The sequence below is a fragment of the Anolis sagrei genome, chromosome 12 (genome assembly GCF_037176765.1).
Source record: "Anolis sagrei isolate rAnoSag1 chromosome 12, rAnoSag1.mat, whole genome shotgun sequence".
NCBI lineage: Eukaryota > Metazoa > Chordata > Lepidosauria > Squamata > Dactyloidae > Anolis > Anolis sagrei.
The window spans coordinates 20,164,332-20,191,181 of NC_090032.1; the positions used below are offsets into that span (position 1 = coordinate 20,164,332).

The following is a 26,850-nucleotide window of genomic DNA, read 5'->3' on the forward strand; positions in this document are numbered from 1 at the left end:
TTAAACATATTTTAATATAATTTATTGAAATTACTTTTGAATAAGTTTCTCTTATATTTTTATATATTTTAAACATATTTTAATATATTTTATTGAAATTACCTTTGAATAAGTTTCTCTTATATTTTTATATATTTTATATATTTTAAACATATTTTAATATATTTTATTGAAATTACTTTTGAATAAGTTTCTCTTATATTTTTATATATTTTATATATTTTAAACATATTTTAATATATTTTATTGAAATTACCTTTGAATAAGTTTCTCTTATATTTTTATATATTTTATATATTTTAAACATATTTTTATATATTTTATTGAAATTACCTTTGAATAAGTTTCTCCTATATTTTTATATATTTTATATATTTTAAACATATTTTAATATATTTTATTGAAATTACTTTTGAATAAGTTTCTCTTATATTTTTATATATTTTTATATATTTTAAACATATTTTAATATATTTTATTGAAATTATTTTTGAATAAGTTTCTCCTATATTTTTATATATTTTATATATTTTAAACATATTTTAATATGTATTTTATTGAAATTACTTTTGAATAAGTTTCTCTTATATTTTTATATATTTTATATATTTTAAACATATTTTTATATATTTTATTGAAATTACTTTTTGAATAAGTTTCTCTTATATTTTTATATATTTTATATATTTTAAACATATTTTAATATGTATTTTATTGAAATTACTTTTGAATAAGTTTCTCTTATATTTTTATATATTTTAAACATATTTTAATATATTTTATTGAAATTACTTTTGAATAAGTTTCTCTTATATTTTTATATATTTTTATATATTTTAAACATATTTTAATATATTTTATTGAAATTACTTTTGAATAAGTTTCTCTTATATTTTTATATATTTTAAACATATTTTAATATATTTTATTGAAATTACCTTTGAATAAGTTTCTCTTATATTTTTATATATTTTAAACATATTTTAATATATTTTATTGAAATTACTTTTGAATAAGTTTCTCTTATATTTTTATATATTTTAAACATATTTTAATATATTTTATTGAAATTACTTTTGAATAAGTTTCTCTTATATTTTTATATATTTTAAACATATTTTAATATATTTTATTGAAATTACTTTTGAATAAGTTTCTCTTATATTTTTATATATTTTAAACATATTTTAATATATTTTATTGAAATTACCTTTGAATAAGTTTCTCTTATATTTTTATATATTTTATATATTTTAAACATATTTTTATATATTTTATTGAAATTACCTTTGAATAAGTTTCTCTTATATTTTTATATATTTTTATATATTTTAAACATATTTTAATATATTTTATTGAAATTACTTTTGAATAAGTTTCTCTTATATTTTTATATATTTTTATATATTTTAAACATATTTTAATATATTTTATTGAAATTACTTTTGAATAAGTTTCTCTTATATTTTTATATATTTTAAACATATTTTAATATATTTTATTGAAATTACCTTTGAATAAGTTTCTCTTATATTTTTATATATTTTAAACATATTTTAATATATTTTATTGAAATTACTTTTGAATAAGTTTCTCTTATATTTTTATATATTTTTATATATTTTAAACATATTTTAATATATTTTATTGAAATTACTTTTGAATAAGTTTCTCTTATATTTTTATATATTTTTATATATTTTAAACATATTTTAATATATTTTATTGAAATTACCTTTGAATAAGTTTCTCTTATATTTTTATATATTTTATATATTTTAAACATATTTTAATATATTTTATTGAAATTACCTTTGAATAAGTTTCTCCTATATTTTTATATATTTTATATATTTTAAACATATTTTAATATATTTTATTGAAATTACTTTTGAATAAGTTTCTCTTATATTTTTATATATTTTATATATTTTAAACATATTTTAATATATTTTATTGAAATTACTTTTGAATAAGTTTCTCTTATATTTTTATATATTTTAAACATATTTTAATATATTTTATTGAAATTACCTTTGAATAAGTTTCTCTTATATTTTTATATATTTTATATATTTTAAACATATTTTAATATAATTTATTGAAATTACTTTTGAATAAGTTTCTCTTATATTTTTATATATTTTAAACATATTTTAATATATTTTATTGAAATTACCTTTGAATAAGTTTCTCTTATATTTTTATATATTTTATATATTTTAAACATATTTTAATATATTTTATTGAAATTACTTTTGAATAAGTTTCTCTTATATTTTTATATATTTTATATATTTTAAACATATTTTAATATATTTTATTGAAATTACCTTTGAATAAGTTTCTCTTATATTTTTATATATTTTATATATTTTAAACATATTTTTATATATTTTATTGAAATTACCTTTGAATAAGTTTCTCCTATATTTTTATATATTTTATATATTTTAAACATATTTTAATATATTTTATTGAAATTACTTTTGAATAAGTTTCTCTTATATTTTTATATATTTTTATATATTTTAAACATATTTTAATATGTATTTTATTGAAATTACTTTTGAATAAGTTTCTCTTATATTTTTATATATTTTAAACATATTTTTATATATTTTATTGAAATTACTTTTTGAATAAGTTTCTCTTATATTTTTATATATTTTATATATTTTAAACATATTTTAATATGTATTTTATTGAAATTACTTTTGAATAAGTTTCTCTTATATTTTTATATATTTTTATATATTTTAAACATATTTTAATATGTATTTTATTGAAATTACTTTTGAATAAGTTTCTCTTATATTTTTATATATTTTAAACATATTTTAATATATTTTATTGAAATTACTTTTGAATAAGTTTCTCTTATATTTTTATATATTTTTATATATTTTAAACATATTTTAATATATTTTATTGAAATTACTTTTGAATAAGTTTCTCTTATATTTTTATATATTTTTATATATTTTAAACATATTTTAATATATTTTATTGAAATTACTTTTGAATAAGTTTCTCTTATATTTTTATATATTTTAAACATATTTTAATATATTTTATTGAAATTACCTTTGAATAAGTTTCTCTTATATTTTTATATATTTTTATATATTTTAAACATATTTTAATATATTTTATTGAAATTACTTTTGAATAAGTTTCTCTTATATTTTTATATATTTTAAACATATTTTAATATATTTTATTGAAATTACCTTTGAATAAGTTTCTCTTATATTTTTATATATTTTATATATTTTAAACATATTTTAATATAATTTATTGAAATTACTTTTGAATAAGTTTCTCTTATATTTTTATATATTTTAAACATATTTTAATATATTTTATTGAAATTACCTTTGAATAAGTTTCTCTTATATTTTTATATATTTTATATATTTTAAACATATTTTTATATATTTTATTGAAATTACCTTTGAATAAGTTTCTCCTATATTTTTATATATTTTATATATTTTAAACATATTTTAATATATTTTATTGAAATTACTTTTGAATAAGTTTCTCTTATATTTTTATATATTTTTATATATTTTAAACATATTTTAATATATTTTATTGAAATTATTTTTGAATAAGTTTCTCTTATATTTTTATATATTTTATATATTTTAAACATATTTTAATATGTATTTTATTGAAATTACTTTTGAATAAGTTTCTCTTATATTTTTATATATTTTATATATTTTAAACATATTTTAATATGTATTTTATTGAAATTACTTTTGAATAAGTTTCTCTTATATTTTTATATATTTTATATATTTTAAACATATTTTAATATGTATTTTATTGAAATTACTTTTGAATAAGTTTCTCTTATATTTTTATATATTTTTATATATTTTAAACATATTTTAATATATTTTATTGAAATTATTTTTGAATAAGTTTCTCTTATATTTTTATATATTTTATATATTTTAAACATATTTTAATATATTTTATTGAAATTACTTTTGAATAAGTTTCTCTTATATTTTTATATATTTTATATATTTTAAACATATTTTTATATATTTTATTGAAATTACTTTTTGAATAAGTTTCTCTTATATTTTTATATATTTTATATATTTTAAACATATTTTAATATGTATTTTATTGAAATTACTTTTGAATAAGTTTCTCTTATATTTTTATATATTTTAAACATATTTTAATATATTTTATTGAAATTACTTTTGAATAAGTTTCTCTTATATTTTTATATATTTTAAACATATTTTAATATATTTTATTGAAATTACCTTTGAATAAGTTTCTCTTATATTTTTATATATTTTAAACATATTTTAATATATTTTATTGAAATTACTTTTGAATAAGTTTCTCTTATATTTTTATATATTTTAAACATATTTTAATATATTTTATTGAAATTACTTTTGAATAAGTTTCTCTTATATTTTTATATATTTTTATATATTTTAAACATATTTTAATATATTTTATTGAAATTACTTTTGAATAAGTTTCTCTTATATTTTTATATATTTTAAACATATTTTAATATATTTTATTGAAATTACCTTTGAATAAGTTTCTCTTATATTTTTATATATTTTATATATTTTAAACATATTTTAATATATTTTATTGAAATTACTTTTGAATAAGTTTCTCTTATATTTTTATATATTTTATATATTTTAAACATATTTTAATATATTTTATTGAAATTACTTTTGAATAAGTTTCTCTTATATTTTTATATATTTTATATATTTTAAACATATTTTAATATATTTTATTGAAATTACTTTTGAATAAGTTTCTCTTATATTTTTATATATTTTATATATTTTAAACATATTTTAATATATTTTATTGAAATTACTTTTGAATAAGTTTCTCTTATATTTTTATATATTTTATATATTTTAAACATATTTTAATATATTTTATTGAAATTACTTTTGAATAAGTTTCTCTTATATTTTTATATATTTTTATATATTTTAAACATATTTTAATATGTATTTTATTGAAATTACTTTTGAATAAGTTTCTCTTATATTTTTATATATTTTATATATTTTAAACATATTTTAATATGTATTTTATTGAAATTACTTTTGAATAAGTTTCTCTTATATTTTTATATATTTTATATATTTTAAACATATTTTAATATATTTTATTGAAATTACTTTTGAATAAGTTTCTCTTATATTTTTATATATTTTATATATTTTAAACATATTTTAATATGTATTTTATTGAAATTACTTTTGAATAAGTTTCTCTTATATTTTTATATATTTTATATATTTTAAACATATTTTAATATGTATTTTATTGAAATTACTTTTGAATAAGTTTCTCTTATATTTTTATATATTTTAAACATATTTTAATATATTTTATTGAAATTACCTTTGAATAAGTTTCTCTTATATTTTTATATATTTTATATATTTTAAACATATTTTAATATATTTTATTGAAATTACTTTTGAATAAGTTTCTCTTATATTTTTATATATTTTTATATATTTTAAACATATTTTAATATGTATTTTATTGAAATTACTTTAGAATAAGTTTCTCTTATATTTTTATATATTTTATATATTTTAAACATATTTTAATATGTATTTTATTGAAATTACTTTTGAATAAGTTTCTCTTATATTTTTATATATTTTTATATATTTTAAACATATTTTAATATATTTTATTGAAATTACTTTTGAATAAGTTTCTCTTATATTTTTATATATTTTAAACATATTTTAATATATTTTATTGAAATTACTTTTGAATAAGTTTCTCTTATATTTTTATATATTTTATATATTTTAAACATATTTTAATATATTTTATTGAAATTAATTTTGAATAGGTTTATTTTATATTTTTATATATTTTTATATATTTTAAACATATTTTAATATATTTTATTGAAATTACTTTTGAATAAGTCTCTCTTATATTTTTATATATTTTATATATTTTAAACATATTTTAATATATTTTATTGAAATTACTTTTGAATAAGTCTCTCTTATATTTTTATATATTTTATATATTTTAAACATATTTTAATATGTATTTTATTGAAATTACTTTTGAATAAATTTCTCTTATATTTTTATATATTTTTATATATTTTAAACATATTTTAATATATTTTATTGAAATTACTTTTGAATAAGTTTCTCTTATATTTTTATATATTTTATATATTTTAAACATATTTTAATATATTTTATTGAAATTACTTTTGAATAAGTTTCTCTTATATTTTTATATATTTTATATATTTTAAAACATATTTTAATATTTATATTTGCATATATATATTATATTTTTAATTTTTAAAAAATATTTATATTATATTAACTTGGGTACCTGGCGTTGCCCAGGTTATTTGAAAAAGTCAATTCTTGTTATTGTACCAAACGCATACGGTTGTGGGTGAACTACAACTCCCATCATGCCAGGTTAATATTTTAATATATTTTTATATTTGAAACATATTTCGATATGTATATTTAAAAATACAACTACAACTCCCAGAAAGGACGGTCTCCCCCCCCCCCCCAAACCCCTCCAGTAATCAAATTTCGGCATATCAGGTATGTGTGCCAAGTTTGGTCCAGATCCATCTGTGTCTGGATTCACAATGCTCTCTGGATGTCGGTGAACTACAACTCCTCCAAATCAAGTTGAATTTTCCCCAAAGACCTCTAGTATTTTTTGCTGGTCATGGGAGCTCTGTGTGCCAAGTTTGATCCAATTCCATCTTTGGTGGAGTTCAGAGGCTCACTGATTTCAGGTGAACTATAAATCCCAGTATTTACAACTCCAAGGTGTGTCCAGGCCAATTCCCCTCAAAACCCACCAGTATTCAAACTGGGGCATATCAGGTATGCATGCCAAGTTTGGTCCAGACCCATAGTTGTTTGGGTTCATAGTGCGCTCTGGATGTAGGTGAACTACAACTCCTATAAATCCCTCCAAAGAATCATAGAATCATAGAATCCTAGAGTTGGAAGAGACCTCATGGGCCATCCAGTCCAACCCCATTCTGCCAAGAAGCAGGAATATTGCATTCAAATCACCCCTGACAGATGGCCATCCAGCCTCTGTTTAAAGCTTCCAAAGGAGCCTCCACCACACTCCGGGGCAGAGAGTTCCACTGCTGAACGGCTCTCACAGTCAGGAAGTTCTTCCTCATGTTCAGATGGAATCTCCTCTCTTGTAGTTTGAAGCCATTGTCCCATTGCGTCCTAGTCTCCAAGGAAGCAGAAAACAAGCTTGCTCCCTCCTCCCTGTGGCTTCCTCTCACATATTTATACATGGCTATCATATCTCCTCTCAACCTTCTCTTCTTCAGGCTAAACATGCCCAGCTCCTTAAGCCGCTCCTCATAGGGCTTGTTCTCCAGACCCTTGATCATTTCAGTCGCCCTCCTCTGGACACATTCCAGCTTGTCAATATCTCTCTTGAATTGTGGTGCCCAGAATTGGACACAATATTCCAGGTGTGGTCTAACCAAAGCGGAATAGAGCATGGGGAGCATTACTTCCTTAGATCTAGACACTATGCTCCTCTTGATGCAGGCCAAAATCCCATTGGCTTTTTTTGCCGCCACATCACATTCCTGGCTCATGTTTAACTTGTTGTCCACGAGGACTCCAAGATCTTTTTCACACGTACTGCTCTCGAGCCAGGTATTGTCCCCCATTCTGTATCTTTGCATTTCGTTTTTCCTGCCAAAGTGGAGTATCTTGCATTTGTCACTGTTGAACTTCATTTTGTTAGTTTTGGCCATTCATCTCTCTAATCTGTCCAGATCGTTTTGAATTCTGCTCCTGTCCTCTGGACTATTGGCTATCCCTCCCAATTTGGTGTCGTCTGCAAACTTGATGATCCTGCCTTCTCGCCCTCCAGGATGTTTTGTTGGTCATGGGGGGGTTCTGTGTGCCAAGTTAGTTCTAGGTCCATCATTCATTGGTGGGGTTCAAAGTGCAGGTCAACTACAACAATAGTACTTACAACTCCTATAAATCTTGGTGAATTCTCCCCAAACCTATTATTATTATTATTATTATTATTATTATTATTATTATTATTATCTTTATCTTTATCATTTATTATTATTATTATTATTATTATTATTATTATTATTATCATTTATTATCAATTATTATTATTATTATTATTAGAATAACATGAAAGCACCAAGCAGAAGAACTTCCTGATGGTGAGAGTTGTTCAACAGTGGAATGGATGGCCATTTGTCGGGAGGGTTTTGATTGGACCGGATGACCCCTTAAGGTCCCTTCCAAGGCAAAAACTCACAGCAGCTGAAGCTGGTCCTGCCGCCGGATCAAGGCGTTCTTCTTATTCACCAACGTAAACCATTCCTGGATCAACTCTTCCTCTTTCAGCTTGTCCGCACCTGACACAAAGCAAAAGGAAAGGTGTGAGGCTAGATGGACATCTGTTGGGAAAGCTTGGTTGGTGTCTACCTGTCTGGGAAATTGGGGTTATATAAGAAGCAGGAGGAGGAGGAGGGTTGGACTGGATGACCTTTGGGGTCCCTTCCAACTGTAGGATTCAATCATCATCATGGATAATTATAACAATAATAATAATAATAATAGATAATATGATGATGATGATGATGATGACGGTTGGACTGGATGACCTTTGGGAGCCCCTTCTAACTGTAGGATTCAATCATCATCATGAATAATAATAATAATAATAATAATAGATAATATGGTGATGACAATGATAATGATGGTTGGACTGGATGACCTTTGGGAGCCCCTTCCAACTGTAGGATTCAATAATCATCATGAATAATAATAATAATAATAATAATAATAATAATAGATAATATGGTGATGACAATAAAAATGATGGTTGGACTGGATGACCTTTGGAGCCCCTTCCAACTGTAGGATTCAATAATCATCATGAATAATAATAATAATAATAATAATAATAATAGATAATATGGTGATGACAATAAAAATGATGGTTGGACTGGATGACCTTTGGAGCCCCTTCCAACTGTAGGATTCAATAATCATCATGAATAATAATAATAATAATAATAATAATAGATAATATGGTGATGACAATAAAAATGATGGTTGGACTGGATGACCTTTGGAGCCCCTTCCAACTGTAGGATTCAATAATCATCATGAATAATAATAATAATAATAATAATAATAGATAATATGGTGATGACAATAAAAATGATGGTTGGACTGGATGACCTTTGGAGCCCCTTCCAACTGTAGGATTCAATAATCATCATGAATAATAATAATAATAATAATAATAATAATAATAGATAATATGGTGATGATGATGATGATGGTTGGACTGGATGACCTTTGGGGCCCCTTCCAACTGTAGGATTCAATCATTATCATCATCATGGATAATAATAATAATAATAATAATAATAATAATAGATAACGATGATGATGATGACGACAGTTGGATTGGATGACCTTTGGGGGTCCCTTCCAACTGTAGGATTCAATCATCATCATCATCATGAATAATAATAATAACAACAACAATAATAATAGATAATATAATGATAATGATGATGATGATGACAACGGTTGGACTGAATGACATTTGGGGGTCCCTTCCAACTGTAGGATTCAATCATCATCATCATGGATAATAATAATAATAATAACAACAACAACAACAATAATAGATAATATGGTGTTGATGATGATGATGATGGTTGGACTGGATGACCTTTGGGGCCCCTTCCAACTGTAGGATTCAATCATCATCATCATCATCATGGGTAATAATAATAATGATGATGATGATGATGATGATGACGACAGTTGACCTTTGGGGGTCCCTTCCAACTGTAGGATTCAATCATCGTCATCATCATGGGTAATAATAACAACAACAAGAATAATAGATAATATAATGATGATGATGATGATGATGATGACAACGGTTGGACTGCATGACCTTTGGGGGTCCCTTCCAACTGTAGGATTCAATCATTATCATCATCATGGATAATAATAACAACAACAACAATAGATAATATAATGATGATGATGATGATGATGATGATGATGACAACAGTTGGACTGGATGACCTCTGGGGGTTACTTCCAACTGTAGGATTCAATCATCGTCATCATCATGGGTAATAATAATAATAGATAATATTATGATGATGATGATGATTGAATCCTACATCATCATCATCATCATCATCATCATGGGTAATAATAACAACAATAATAATAGATAAGATGATGATGATGATGATGATGTAGGATTCAATCATCATTATCATCATAATATTATCTATTATTATTATTACCCATGATGATGACGATGATCATCATCCAAGATAATGATGATGATGATTGAATTCTACAGTTGGAAGAGGCCCCAAAGGTCATCCAATCCATCCGTCGCCATCATCATCATCATCATCATCATCATCATGGGTAATAATAACAACTATAATAATAGATAAGATGATGATGATGATGATGATGGCGACGGATGGATTGGATGACCTTTGGGGCCCCTTCCAACTGTAGAATTCAATCATCATCATCATTATCTTGGGGCCCCAAAGGTCATCCAATCCATCCGTCACCATCATCATCATCATCATCATTTTATCTATTATTATTGTTGTTATTATTACCCATTATGATGATGATGATGATGATGGCGACGGATGGATTGGATGACCTTTGGGGTCCCTTCCAACTGTAGAATTCAATCATCATCATCATTATCTTGGGGCCCCAAAGGTCATCCAATCCATCCGTCACCATCATCATCATCATCATCATCATTTTATCTATTATTATTGTTGTTATTATTACCCATTATGATGATGATGATGATGATGGCGACGGATGGATTGGATGACCTTTGGGGTCCCTTCCAACTGTAGAATTCAATCATCATCATCATTATCTTGGGGCCCCAAAGGTCATCCAATCCATCCGTCACCATCATCATCATCATCATCATTTTATCTATTATTATTGTTGTTATTATTACCCATTATGATGATGATGATGATGATGGCGACGGATGGATTGGATGACCTTTGGGGTCCCTTCCAACTGTAGAATTCAATCATCATCATCATTATCTTGGGGCCCCAAAGGTCATCCAATCCATCCGTCACCATCATCATCATCATCATCATTTTATCTATTATTATTGTTGTTATTATTACCCATTATGATGATGATGATGATGATGGCGACGGATGGATTGGATGACCTTTGGGGTCCCTTCCAACTGTAGAATTCAATCATCATCATCATTATCTTGGGGCCCCAAAGGTCATCCAATCCATCCGTCGCCATCATCATCATCATCATCATCATCATCATCATCATCATCTTATCTATTATTATTGTTGTTATTATTACCCATTATGATGATGATGATGATGATGATCATCATCATCATCATCTTATCTATTATTATTGTTGTTATTATTACCCATTATGATGATGATGATGATGATGATGGCGACAGATGGATTGGATGACCTTTGGGGCCCCTTCCAACTGTAGAATTCAATCATCATCATCATTATCTTGGGGCCCCAAAGGTCATCCAATCCATCCGTCGCCATCATCATCATCATCATCATCATCATCATCATCATCATCTTATCTATTATTATTGTTGTTATTATTACCCATTATGATGATGATGATGATGATGATCATCATCATCATCATCTTATCTATTATTATTGTTGTTATTATTACCCATTATGATGATGATGATGATGATGATGGCGACAGATGGATTGGATGACCTTTGGGGCCCCTTCCAACTGTAGAATTCAATCATCATCATCATTATCTTGGACAATAATAGTGGATAATATAATAATGATGATGGTTGGACTGGATGACCTTTGGGGGTCCCTTCCAATTGTAGGATTCAATCATCATCTTCATTGTCGTCATCGTCTTGGAAAATAATAATAGTAATAACTGATAATAATAATAATAATAATAATAATAATAATAATAATAATAATAGGACTGGATGATATTTGGGAATCCCTTCTTACTAGGATTCAATCATCATCATCATTATCATTATGGGAGTCAATTGTGGGATTCCATCATCATCATCATCATCATCATCATCTGGGATAATAATAATAATGGATAATAATAATATGATGGTTGGACTGGAAGACTTTTGGAGGTCCCAACCGTAGGATTCAGTCATCATCATCATCGTCATCATTGGATGATGATGATGATGATAAATAGGTCAGGCTGGATGTCCTTTGGTGGTCCCTTTCGAAGCTGAGGATCCTCACCCGTTTCCATCAGCGTCCGCAGGTCCTTCTCCACCACTGCGGCCCGACCATCAATCTGCCTCTGCTCGGTCTCCAAAGCACGAAGTTCAGCAAGGACGTATTGGCTGGTGTCTTGGAATTTCTATGGGGAGAGTAAAAAATATCATGGCGTTTGTGGTTTCAGAGGCTAGGTGGTCATCTGTTGGGACAGATTGGATTGTGTCTTCCTGCCGGGCAGAAGGATGGACTCAAAGGCCTTTGGGGTATTTTTAAAATCTAGGATTCAATACACTCTTGAAAAGCAAAAGTGTATTAGAACGCAGATTTTAGCCTGAGTTGCTGCTATATAATAAACTAGCTGTGCCCTGCCACGCGTTGCTATGGCCTATAGTAAAACTTATCAAAGTTGAGGTAGATATCTGGACTATTATGTGTGTGCAGCGGCGGGGGGAATGATGGAGCCTAGGGTTGCGTGTGTGTGTGCGACGGCGGGGGGAGTGGGGTTGTGTGTGTGTGTGCGGCGGCGGGGGGAGTGATGGAGCGGGGGGTTGCGTGTGTGTGTGCGGCGGTGAGGGAGTGATGGAGCGTGGGGTTGCGTGTGTGTGTGTGCAGCGGCGGGGGGAGTGGGGTTGCGTGTGTGTGTGCGGCGGCGGGGGGAGTGATGGAGCGTGGGGTTGCGTGTGTGTGTGCGGCGGCGAGGGAGTGATGTAGCGTGGGGTTGCGTGTGTGTGTGTGGCGGCGGGGGGAATGATGGAGCCTGGGGTTGCGTGTGTGTGTGCGGCAGTGGGGGGAGTAGGGTTGCGTGTGTGTGGCGGCGGAGGAAGTGATGGAGCATGGGGTTGCGTGTGTGTGTGCGGCGGTGGGCGGAGTGATGGAGCGTGGGGTTGCGTGTGTGTGTGCGACGGCGGGGGGAGTGGGGTTGCGTGTGTGTGTGCGGCGGCGGGGGGAGTGGGGTTGCGTGTGTGTGTGCGGCGGCGGGGGGAGTGGGGTTGCTTGTGTGTGTGCGGCGGCGGGGGGAGTGGGGTTGCGTGTGTGTGTGCGGCGGCGGGGGGAGGGGTGATGGAGCGTGGGGTTTTGTGTGTGTGGCAGCGAGGGGAGTGATGGAGCGTGGGGTTGTGTGTGTGTGCGGCGGCGGGGGGAGTGATGGAGCGTGGGGTTGCGTGTGTGTGTGCGGTGGTGGGGGGAGTGATGGAGCGTGGGGTTGTGTGTGTGCGTGCGGCAGGGTGTGTGTGTGTGCGGGAAGCGGCGCGGCAGGGCTTGGAGTGGGCATGGCTTCTGCAGAGGGAACATTGGCCTGAAGGCTGTGTGTGCGCGCCAGGGAACTTGCGGCTGGGCACCAATGCGCATGCTCAGTTGTTTTGCCATTTTGTGAGTGTGTTGTTGTGTTGTTTTTCATTTTGAGTAGATATGTTTGTACCTTGTGGGTTGTGTTATGGGCATGGGAATTTTGGTTAAGTTTCGTTGGGGGGTTTTTGAGTTTTGCTGTCCGGTTGAACCAACCTAACAGATTTATACATATAGATAATAAAATATAATATATAATATATTAAATATATAATAATAATAATAATATATTATAATATATAATATAATAATTATATATAATACTAAAATATAATAATATAAGATAATATTATATATATATAAAATACTATATTATATTATGTTATATTAATATATAATATTATCTATAATACTAAAATATAAGATAATATACTAAAATGTAATAATTCATAATAAAATATAGTATGTAATATATTAAATATATAGAATTATAATAATATATTATAATATATAATATAATGATAATTATAATAATACTATATTTAATATATAATTGGGGTTTTTTTGAGTTTTGTTACTAAAATATAATAATTAATAATAAAATAATATATAATATATTAAAATATATATAATTATAATAATACTATATTATAATATATAATTATAATACTAAAATATAATAATGAATAATATAATATATAATATATAAAATAATATATAATATTATATATATATAATTATAATACTATATTATTATATTGTATTAATATATAATATAATAATTATATATAATACTAAAATATAATAACAACAACAACAACAACAACAACAATAATAATAATAATAAATTGAAAGCACCATTCAGTCCAATCACATTCTGTCCGGCTGAAAGACACAACCAAAGCCTTCCCGACAGATGGCCATTCAGCCTTTGCTTTCAAAAAGACTCCAAAGAAGCAAACCCTAAGGCAATCTAATCCTCTGACCATAAGGATGTTCTTCTGGACAATTAGGTAGGCTCGCTTTTCCTGCAATTTAAACCCACGGTTGCATTGCAACGAAAAAACAAGCGATGCAACCAGAGATCTTCCAAAGTGAAAAGGTCAAGGACGGAAGATGTGCTTGGAAGAATCCCAAAGGTCTGCCCTTGCAAGACGAGAAGCACACGAAAACACTGTCCCCATCAAGCAAATAAATCCCTTCTTACCGGAATCTCCTCTTCGTTGCCGTTGTTCTTGGGGTTGGGGTCCTGCGGAGGTTCCTGGGAGGCGGCCGTCGGAGACGCTGATGGAGAAAGCCATAGAAGTCAGTGCGCATTGAATTAAATTATATGGAAGGAGTACGACTGGGGCCTTATAGAGGCTGAAGACACCACCCTGAGAATATCTAAGCCTGGAAAACTGAGGGAGCGAGGAGCCCTGTTAGTCTCCTTATTGGCGCGAAGGGGAAAATGACGTAACGAAAAACTAAACTTGTTTTAGTACTCTGTAATAGTGTTGGTTTGTGCAACCACAAGAGGACACTCGATAGCTGGATAATCTAACTCAGAGGGAGAGATGACAAAAACACCAATCAGGAAAGTGGACAAAGAACAAGACGAACTGGACAACCCACTGAATGCTGACATGAGTGACTTAATAAGAGAAATAAAATGTTTTTCAAATAATGTCAATGGTCTTAATTCTCCCTCTAAGAGGAAAAAAAATCTTTAAACAAATAGAGAAAAATAGTTATGACGTAATCGCACTCCAAGAAACGCATGTTTCACAAAGACACACAGCCCATCTAACTCACAAAAAAATGGGTAAAGAGTTTGATTCATCCACTCCCGAAAAAAAGAGAGGAGTCATAATATATGTAAACGAAATAATCCCAGCTCAAATTCCCTTCAAATATTTAGAAACAAAAGATATTAATATGCAACATTTACGCCCCCAATGGCGCAAAAACTAAATTCATGTCAAATTTAAATGAGAAAATTCAAGAACAACAATTTGATAACCTGGTAATCCTAGGCGATTTTAACGGGGTCATAGACAATAAACATGACAAATGGAAGAAGGAGCCAAAGCATAAGTATCTCTCTATCTAAAACTCAAAGTATGTATGTTGGTTTGTACCACAAAGGCTCCCACATGGCTCGATCAATCTGGACCAAACATGAGTCAAGATGTCCGTCATGATCCAACTTAAAATATGGGATGGGTTTCAACTTTAAAATCTACCCCATTTGGGACTAGGGCACTGAAAACGAATAAATGGATCTGTATGTCTGCAGTGCTCAGATGCAACCACAAGAGGGCACTCAATAGCTAGATAGGCTAACTCAGAGATGACAAATGGAAGGAGCCAAAGCATATCTATCTAAAAATCAAAGTATGTGTGTTGGTTTGTACCACAAAGGCTCCCACATGGCTCGATCTATCTGGACCAAACATGGCTCAAGATGTCAGTCATGATCCAACTTAAAATATGGGATGGGTTTCAAATTTAAAATCTACCCAATTTGGGCCTTGAAAATGAATAAATAGACATGTATGTCAGCAGTGCTCAGATGCAACCATAAGAGGGCACTCGATAGCTAGATAGGGTAACTCAGAGGGAGAGATGACAAATAGAAGTCAAAGTACGTATGTTGGTTTGTACCACAAAGGCTCCCACATGGCCCGATCCATCTGGACCAAACATGGCTCAAGATGTCCGTCATGATCCAACTTAAAATATGGTCTGGGTTTCAACTTTAAAATCTACCCCATTTGGGACTAGGGCCCTGAAAATGAATAAATGGACATGTATGTCTGCAGTGCTCAGATGCAACCACAAGAGAGCACTAGATATCTAGATAGGCAAACTCAGAGGGAGAGATGAGAAATGGAAGAATGAGCCAAGGCATAAGTAACTTATCTATTTAAAAGTCAAAGTATGTATGCTGGTTTGTACCACAACTGCAAAAAGCTAATGAAGAAAAACTACTAAACTGCTGATATTTTCAGATAACCCTGGCATCGCTGGGTACCCAAGCTAGTATTATATATTATTATCATTTTTATTATTGTATTATTATCATTCTATTATAATAATATTATACTACATATTATTATAATTATTATATTATATATTATTATAATTATTATATTATATATTATTATAATTATTATATTATATATTATTATAATTATTATATTATCATGTGATATAGTAATATAATTATTATTATATCATTTTATTGTTATTATATTATTATTAATTATATTATATTATTACCTGTGGTTGAAAATGTTTACATAGTCAAAAACAATGACTCTTTTCAGTTAAGGAAATGATGTATATACACAGTTTTATCAGATCTCATAATATTTATTTACTATATTGTTTTAAGTCTTATTTTAACTCACTACATAGATTGCAATCAAGCCTTGTTGGGTTTTTTTGGTGTTGTGATATGGCCTAAGGGCAAATCAATAAAATTACTACAGTTAAAGATGCAAACACAATGCACTTTCCTTAAGAAGGAAAGTCAACATCTGTCCGGGAACTGATAACCGGCATGTTTTAGCTGCAAAACAGTCAGTCGTTTACAACTTTTTGGAACAACAACAGCAAGAACAGGGTATAGGGTTACAGCCTGTGCTGGATGGGGTCGCACTCCCCTTGAAGGCGCAGGTTCGCAGCTTGGGTGTGATCCTGGATTCATCGTTGAGCCTGGATCCCCAGGTTTCAGCAGTGACCAGGGGAGCATTTGCACAGCTCAGGCTCGTGCGCCAGCTGCGCCCGTACCTCGGGAAGTCTGACTTGGCCACGGTAGTACACGCTCTGGTCACATCCCGCCTTGACTACTGCAACGCTCTCTACGTGGGGCTGCCCTTGAAGACGGCCCGGAAGCTCCTGCTAGTCCAGCGCGCGGCAGCCATGTTACTAACAGGAGCGGGACGCAGGGAGCATACAACGCCCTTGTTGTCCCAGCTCCACTGGCTGCCGATCTGCTACCGGGCCCAATTTAAGGTGCTGGTGTTAGCCTACAAAGCCCTAAACGGTTCCGGCCCAAAATACCTATCTGACCGCATCTCGGCCTATGAGCCCACGAGGACTTTGAGATCGTCTGGGGAGGCCCTTCTCTCAATCCCGCCTGCCTCACAGGCACGCCTGGCGGGGACGAGGGATAGGGCCTTCTCGGTGGTGGCCCCCCGGCTGTGGAACACCCTCCCTGTAGACATCAGACAGGCGCCCTCCCTTATGACATTCCGCAAGAGCCTAAAGATGTGGTTGTTTGAGAAGGCGTTTGACTAAGTGCTACAACAAATTGGCAATGACGATTGGAACGGAACATGGATAACGAGATTGGATTGTGATTCTATGATGAGACGTAGCGAATGATTTAGTGTAATGGTATTATTAATAGTGATGTTGTTATTGTTGTTTATGATATTGCTTTCATTGTAAATTGTCTTTTATATGTTGTACACCGCCGTGAGTCGCCCTAGGGCTGAGAACGGCAGTCAACAAATGCAGTAAATAAATAAAATAAATAAATAAGAAAATTGCTATATAAGAGACCTTTCTACTATCCAAAAGTGTGGCAGACAACAGTGGAATGCGGGGTCTCTTCTCTAGGAGAATGAATGAATATCTATATGTGTGAATGCGGAGTAAAGTGTAGTATTCCCTTTGTTTCTGTATCCCTATGAGATTAATAATAATAATAATATTAATTCATATTTACCTGGTACAGACTGCTCTGCCTTTGAGGCAACTGGTCGGGGTCTAAATGCCTCCTCGCCGCCACTATCCTGCGGAAAAAGAGAGATAAAACTTATCAAGTTTTAACGTGTTTTGATTTATTTTAGTTTAGACAAGTCTTAGCATAGTGATTAGTGTCTTATAAATCTGTGTAATATATATATATAGTAATATATATTACTATATATATAATTATATTATATTAATTATATATAATATAATTAATATAATTATATATAATATAATTATATATAATTATATAATATAATTCTATTATATATAATTATATATAATTATATTAATTATGTTATAATAATTATATAATATAATTCTATTATATATACTTATATATAATTATATAATATAATATTAATTATATAATATATAATTCTATTAATTATATTATATAATTCTATTATATTATATAATTCTATTATATATAATTATGGTAAATTGAATTTTAATTTGACATTTAATTTAATGCATTTTAAATATTTTTAATATATGCCTATATATATATATATATATATATATATATGGCTTAAATGAAATGGTAAATTAAATATCAAAATATTATTTTGCAATGTTACTTTATTATTATTGCATTATTATTATTAGAAATACATTAAACAGCATATTAAATGCTAGAAATACATTTAAATTAAATTAAAAATAAATAATATTTTGTTGGGTTTTTCGAATTACATTTTTATTAAACACTCCAAAAAGGATATTATTTACATAAAGAGAGGTAGAACAACATGGTAAGAGAGAAAGTGGGAATTACAATTATATATATTTTTTGTTATTTAAACTAAATATTGCGAAATTATGGTTTTTTTCTGGAAGTGACACACCACCTGAATTATGCTCAGTTTTTTGGCGAATTTTGACACACCACGCTCAAAAGGTTGCCCATCACTGGCCTATGTAGTATGGGATTATTTGAATACTCTGCATTAGGAAGAACTTCCTAACTGTATGGAGAGCTGTTCAGCAGTGGAACTCTCTGCTTCGGAGTGTGGCAGCATTTCTAGCCAAAGAAAATAGACGAAATAATCCATTTCGCTCTCTCCTATGTGACTCTCTCTGAGTATCTGCCTATGTTGAATGGGATTACTTGAAGTGTGATGTGTGATGGAAGCTTCTTCTTTGGAGGCTTCTAAACAGAAGCTGAATGGCCATCTGTCGGGAGTGCTTTGAATGCAATTTTCCTGCTTCTTGCCAGAATGGGAAAATGGGGTTGGACTGGACGGCCCACAACGTCTCTTCCAACTCTACGTAGAAGAAATGGCGCAGCATTTCTAGCCAAAGACAAAGAGGATGAAAGAATCCATCTCACTCTCTCCTATGTGACTCTCTCCAAGTATCTGCCTATGTAGCATGGGATTATTTGAATACTCTGCATTAGGAGGAACTTCCTAACTGTAAGTAGAACTGTTCAGCAGGGGAACTCACTGCCCTGCTTCCTTCTTTGGAAGCTTTTAAATAAAAGCTGGATGGCCATCTGTCGGGAGTGCTTTGAATGCGATTTTCCTGCTTCTTGGCAGGATGGCAGAATGGGGTTGGACTGGACGGCCCACAACGAACAGAAAATATATATCATACAGAACTCCCACGACGAACACAAAATATGTATCAGTGATTGGTTGAGGCTGATTGGTTGAGGCTTACCATTGGTTGAGGCTTACCATTGGTTGAGGCTTACCATTGAAAATTACCTAGGGCCGCCTCTGGCTACTCACCCTTTTGGTCGGATCCTCGTCCGCCTCGTCCATCGACAAGGAGTCGCTCTTGAGCCGGGAGCGCCGCTTCTTCACCAGATCGGCGTCGCGGACGTGGGCGAAAGCGGACTTAGCCGCGTGCGGACGTGGCGGCGCTACCGGGCTCGGGCTTCCGGCGGAGAGGGTGCGCTGCAAGGGCCGTTCCACACTGCCCCGGGACGCCATGCGTTTCAACCGCGGCGGAGGAACCAACTTCTCGATATTGCTCGTTGACGTCGTCCCATCGCCTTCCGCGCTTTGGTTGCCCGATTCCTCGCCGCTGTTCTCCTCTGGCTTTGCGGCGCATCCGGGGTCGGAGAGCGCAGGGCTTTGACCGGTTCCGTTCGCCACAAGTGAGATCCCAGTATCCACTTGTGCCCCATTGATCAATACATTCCTATTTGAAGATACTTCCTCTGCTTTATAATCCACCGTTTCGAGGGATTTACCTTCTCCGGACGGCTTTGCAGCACCGCCGTTGACAACTCTATTTTCCGCCCCGTCAACCGTCTCGGAAACATTGCTGCCTTTTCCTTTCCCGTCCACAGCAATGGTTTCGTTGGGAGGATGTGGACCTTGAACTTTCCCAGAATGGTCCGGACGACTCTCCTCCGGGTCTTCGCCGCTCGAGACCTTGGCCACCCTCAAATCCTCGACCCGTTGCATCTGGAGATGCTGAGAATAGAAGACGGATGGGTCCAAGGTGGCGGAGGAGTCCGTGTCGAATTTGCCCACTTTGTACGTCGTTTGGCTCGCGTGACTCGCGAGCTGCACCACGTTCAGCTCCTGCCCCGTGAAATGCGCCCGGATTTGGCAGAGATAGGTCAAGACAATAAGCCGATCCGGCACCGTCAGGAAAACCATGTCGGCCGGATCCATCAGCCGAGAGATGCCCAGCGAGGCAAAACCATCGAAGGCCTTGTTACAGGAGAAAAAGAGAGAGAGAGAGGGAAACTAAGCTGTGGATCTATTTCTAAGCTGTGAAAAATGAAGCCTTTTGTGCAGGTGGGAAAGAGAATCCCACACATCCTGCTTCAAACAGTGAGACTGAACAAAACAGTGAGACTGAACCCTCCTTTCCCTCCAAAACCCTGGGGAAAAGGGCGGGCCTAAACGCTTTAACAATGATTGACAGGTTGTTGCAGGAGAAAAAGAGAGAGAGAAACTAAGCTGTGGATCTATTTATTTTTTCCCCCAGCAAAGCTGTGAGAAATGAAGCTTTTGTGCAGGTGGGAAAGAGAATCCCACACGTCCTGCTGTTAGGCTTCAAACAGTGAGACTGAACTAAACAGTGAGACTGAACCCTCCTTTCCCTCCAAAACCCTGGGGAAAGGGGCGGGCCTAAACGCTTTAACAATGATTGACAGGTTGTTGCAGGAGAAAAAGAGAGAGAGAGAGAAACTAAGCTGTGGATCTATTTATTTTTTCCCCCAGCAAAGCTGTGAGAAATGAAGCTTTTGTGCAGGTGGGAAAGAGAATCCCACACGTCCTGCTGTTAGGCTTCAAACAGTGAGACTGAACTAAACAATGAGACTGAACCCTCCTTTCCCTCCAAAACCCTGGGGAAAGGGGCGGGTCTAAACGCTTTAACAGTGATTGACAGGTTGTTGCAGGAGAAAAAGAGAGAGAGGGGGAAACTAAGCTGTGGATCTACTTCTAAGCTGCGAGAAATGAAGCTTTTGTGCAGGTGGGAAAGAGAATCCTACACGTCCTGCTGTTAGGCTTCAAACAGTGAGACTGAACTAAATAGTGTTATGAGTAACTTTTAGTATTCTCACATCCCGCGTCTGGAGATGCCCAACTCACCAGTTTATTGTTATGCTTGATATCAAGAGGGTCCAGAGCTTCATAATCGCTGGGGAAGGGATGCACAAAAAAAGTCTGTTAGTGGGTTGACTCCTTTCCAAATACAGAAGTACTATCGCCTATACTGGGCCCCCTTGAATCTATCTATCCCAACATTGCCCATTCCAAATTACGGAAGTTGGAAGAAATATATAAAATATAATATTTATATAATAAATAATATATGTACATACATAGAATATAAATATATTAATAAAATATAATTATATTAATATAATAAATATATTATTAACTATTATATATATGAGTAAATATGAATATATTAATATTAATATAATATATTAATATAATATATTATTAATATAATATATATTATATAATATATTAATATTAATATTAAAATAATATAATAGAAATATAATAATTATGACAAAATATACTGATTAATATAATAAAATGTATTAATCAATATAATATATTCATACTACCTATATGAATAAATACGAATATATTGGTAAATATAATATAAATATAAATATAATATAATAGAAATAGAATAATTATGATAAAATATACTGATTAATATAATAAAATATATTAATCAATATAATATAATTACATATATGAATAAATATGAATATATTAATAAATGAAATATAAATATTTAAATAATAGAATATAACTACAATTAATATAATAAAATATATTAATATAATAAAATATATTAATCAATATAATATAAATACATATATGAATAAATATGAATATATTAATATAAATATTAGAATAGAATGTAAAATAATTAATATAATTAATATATTAATCAATATAATATAAGGAATATATTAATCAATATAATATAATTACATATATGAATAAATATGAATATATTGATAAATAAAACATAAATATTAAAATAATAGAACTACAATTAATACAATGAATATAATAATGAATATAATATAATTACATATATGAATAAATATGAATATATTAATAAATATAATATAAATATTAAAATAATAGAATATACCTACAATTAATATAATCAAATATATTGATTAATATAATAAAATATATTAATCAATATAATATAATTACATATATGAATAAATATGAATATATTGATAAATATAATATAAATATCAAAATAATAAAATATAACTACAATTAATATAATCAAATATATTGATTAATATAATAAAATTATTAAAATATTTATATTAGTATCATATTTATTCATATACGTAATTATATTGATTAATATAATTACATATATGAATAAATATGACATTAATATAAATATTAAAATAGAATATAAATATAATTAATCTATTGAAATATAATTAATATAATATAATTACATATGTGAATAAATATGAATATATGAATAAATATAACATAAATATTAAAATAATAGAATATAAATACAATAATTAATATAATAAAATATATTTATTAATATGATAAAATACGGTATATTATTATTTAAAAAAATAATATAATTGTTTCTAAGTTCTGAAATTGTTGGCGTCAGGCCTCTGTTGGTGATTTTCTTTCTGGCACAAAATGAAAGACCCAACTGATGGGCCTTTTGCTCTGCACATGCACAGAGGCACTCCACGTTCCCGACTCACATCTTGTCCGGGTGGAAGTGATGCAGGATGGCACAGAAGGCCAAGCCATTGCGCCACGACGTTGTAAAGTTGGTGACGCGGACGCCGCGGTGGTTGGCCGTCACCTCCTGGCACCATTCCAGCAACGATTGGCTGCAACTCACAAGCGACGGGCTGGTGGGGGGGTCAACCTAAAAAGAAAGTATTATATAGTACAGTAGAGTCTCGCTTATCCGACCTTCGCTTATACGACATTCCGTCTTATTATATTACACTATAATATTATCGATATTATATGCATATACAATATATTATATTATTAGCATAGCACAATATTAGTATTATATATTACAGTAGAGTCTCGCTTATCCGACCTTCGCTTATCCGACATTTCGTCTTATCCGACGCTCTTATCTGACACCCCGCCTTTGTATTATTATTAGAATTATATTGTATTACATTATAATATTATCACTATTATATGTATATACAATATATTATATTATTAGCATAGCATGATATTAGTATTGCATATTATAGTAGAGTCTCGCTTATCCGACCTTCGCTTATCCAACATTCCATCTTATTACATTACACTATAATATTATCAATATTATATGCATATACAATATATTATTAGCATAGCACGATATTAGTATTATATATTACAGTAGAGCCTCGTTTATCCGACCTTCGCTTATCCGACATTCCGTCCTATTATATTACACTATAATATTATCAATATTATATGCATATACAATATATTATATTATTAGCATAGCATGATATTAGTATTGCATATTACAGTAGAGTCTCGCTTATCCGACCTTCGCTTATCCGACATTCCGTCTTATTATATTACACTATAATATTATATGCATATACAATATATTATATTATTAGCATAGCACGATATTAGTATTATATATTACAGTAGTCTCGCTTATCCGACCTTCGCTTATCCGACATTCCGTCTTATTATATTACACTATATTATCAATATTATATGCATATTATATTATTAGCATAGTGCGATATTGGTATTGTATATTACAGTAGAGCCTTGTTTATCCGACCCTCGCTTATCCGACATTCCATCTTATTATATAACACTATAATAATATTATCGATATTATATGCATATACAATATATTATTTTATTAGCATAGCACGGTATTAGTATTATATATTACAGTAGAGTCTCGCTTATCCGACCTTCGCTTATCCGACATTCCATCTTATTATATTACACTATAATATTATATGCATATAAAATATATTATATTATTATCATAGCACGATATTAGTGTTATATATTACAGCAGAGTCTCGCTTATCTGACCTTCGCTTATCCGACATTCCGTCTCATCATATTACACTATAATATTATCAATATTATAGGTTTATACAATACCTTATATTATTAGCATAGCACGATATTAGTATTATATATTACAGTAGTCTCTCTTATCCGACCTTCGCTTATCCGACATTTCATCTTATTATATAACACTATAATATTATCAATATTATAGGCATAGACAATATATTATATTATTACCATAGCACGATATTAGTATTGCATATTACAGTAGAGTCTCGCTTATCCGACCTTCGTTTATCCGACATTTCGTCTTAGTATATTACACTATATTATCAATATTATATGCATATTATATTATTAGCATAGTGCGATATCGGTATTATATATTACCCTAGAGTCTCACTTATCCGACCTTCGCTTATCCGACATTCCGTCTTATTATATTACACTATAATATTATCGATATTATATGCATATACAATATATTATATTATTAGCATAGCACAATATTAGTATTATATATTACAGCAGAGTCTCGCTTATCCGACATTCCGTCTTATTATATAACACTATAATAATATTATCAATATTATATTCATATACAATATATTATATTATTAGCATAGTATGATATTAGTATTATATATTACAGTAGAGTCTCGCTTATCTGACCTTCGCTTATCCGACATTCCGTCTTAGTATATTACACTATATTATCAATATTATATGCATATTATATTATTAGCATAGTGCAATATTGGTATTATATATTACAGTAGAGTCTCGCTTATCTGACCTTCGCTTATCCGACATTCCATCTTATTATATTACACTATAATGTTATCGATATTATATGCATATACAATATATTATATTATTAGCATAGCACGATATTAGTATTATATATTACAGTAGAGCCTCGCTTATCCGACCTTCGCTTATCCGACATTTCGTCTTATTATATTACACTATAATATTATATGCATATACAATATATTATATTATTAACATAGCATGATATTAGTAGTATATATTACAGTAGAGCCTCGTTTATTCGACCCTCGCTTATCCGACATTCCATCTTATTATATAACACTATAATAATATTATCAATATTATATTCATATACAATATATTATATTATTAGCATAGCACGATATTAGTATTGCATATTACAGTAGAGTCTCGCTTATCCGACCTTCGCTTATACGACATTCCATCTTATTACATTACACTATAATATTATCAATATTATATGCATATACAATATATTATATTATTAGCATAGCATGGTATTAGTATTGCATATTACAGTAGAGTCTCGCTTATCGGACCTTCGCTTATCCGACATTCCGTCTTATTATATTACACTATAATATTATATGCATATACAATATATTATATTATTAGCATAGCACGATATTAGTATTATATATTACAGTAGTCTCGCTTATCCGACCTTCACTTATCCGACATTCCGTCTTATTATATTACACTATAATATTATCAATATTATATTCATATACAATATATTATATTATTAGCATAGTATGATATTAGTATTGCATATTACAGTAGAGTCTCGCTTATCCGACCTTTGCTTATCCGACATTCCGTCTTATTATATTACACTATAATATTATATGCATATACAATATATTGTATTATTAGCATAGCACGGTATTAGTATTATATATTACAGTAGAGTCTCGCTTATCCGACCTTTGCTTATCCGACATTCCATCTTATTATCTTACACTATAATATTATATGCATATACAATATATTATATTATTAGCATAGCATAATATTAGTATTATATATTACAGTAGTCTCGCTTATCCGACCTTCGCTTATCCGACATTCCGTATTATTATATTACACTATATTATCAATATTATATGCATATTATATTATTAGCATAGTGCGATATTGGTATTATATATTACAGTAGAG

General features: G+C 30.2%; 1 protein-coding gene across 3 annotated transcripts in view; it reads right to left on the reverse strand.

The window, feature by feature from the left end:
• EHBP1L1 (EH domain binding protein 1 like 1) overlaps window positions 1-26,850 on the reverse strand; it is a 66,958-nt gene that overhangs the window by 3,757 nt on the left and 36,351 nt on the right. For all 3 annotated transcript variants that reach the window (XM_067472543.1, XM_067472542.1, XM_060758316.2), the window contains 7 exons: window positions 23,592-23,761; window positions 21,955-22,003; window positions 20,131-21,066; window positions 18,369-18,435; window positions 14,856-14,932; window positions 12,386-12,506; window positions 8,359-8,458 (listed from right to left, as the gene is read on the reverse strand). In XM_067472543.1, coding sequence (XP_067328644.1) covers window positions 8,359-8,458; window positions 12,386-12,506; window positions 14,856-14,932; window positions 18,369-18,435; window positions 20,131-21,066; window positions 21,955-22,003; window positions 23,592-23,761 — 1,520 coding nt within the window. The remainder of the gene's footprint in view (window positions 1-8,358; window positions 8,459-12,385; window positions 12,507-14,855; window positions 14,933-18,368; window positions 18,436-20,130; window positions 21,067-21,954; window positions 22,004-23,591; window positions 23,762-26,850) is intronic.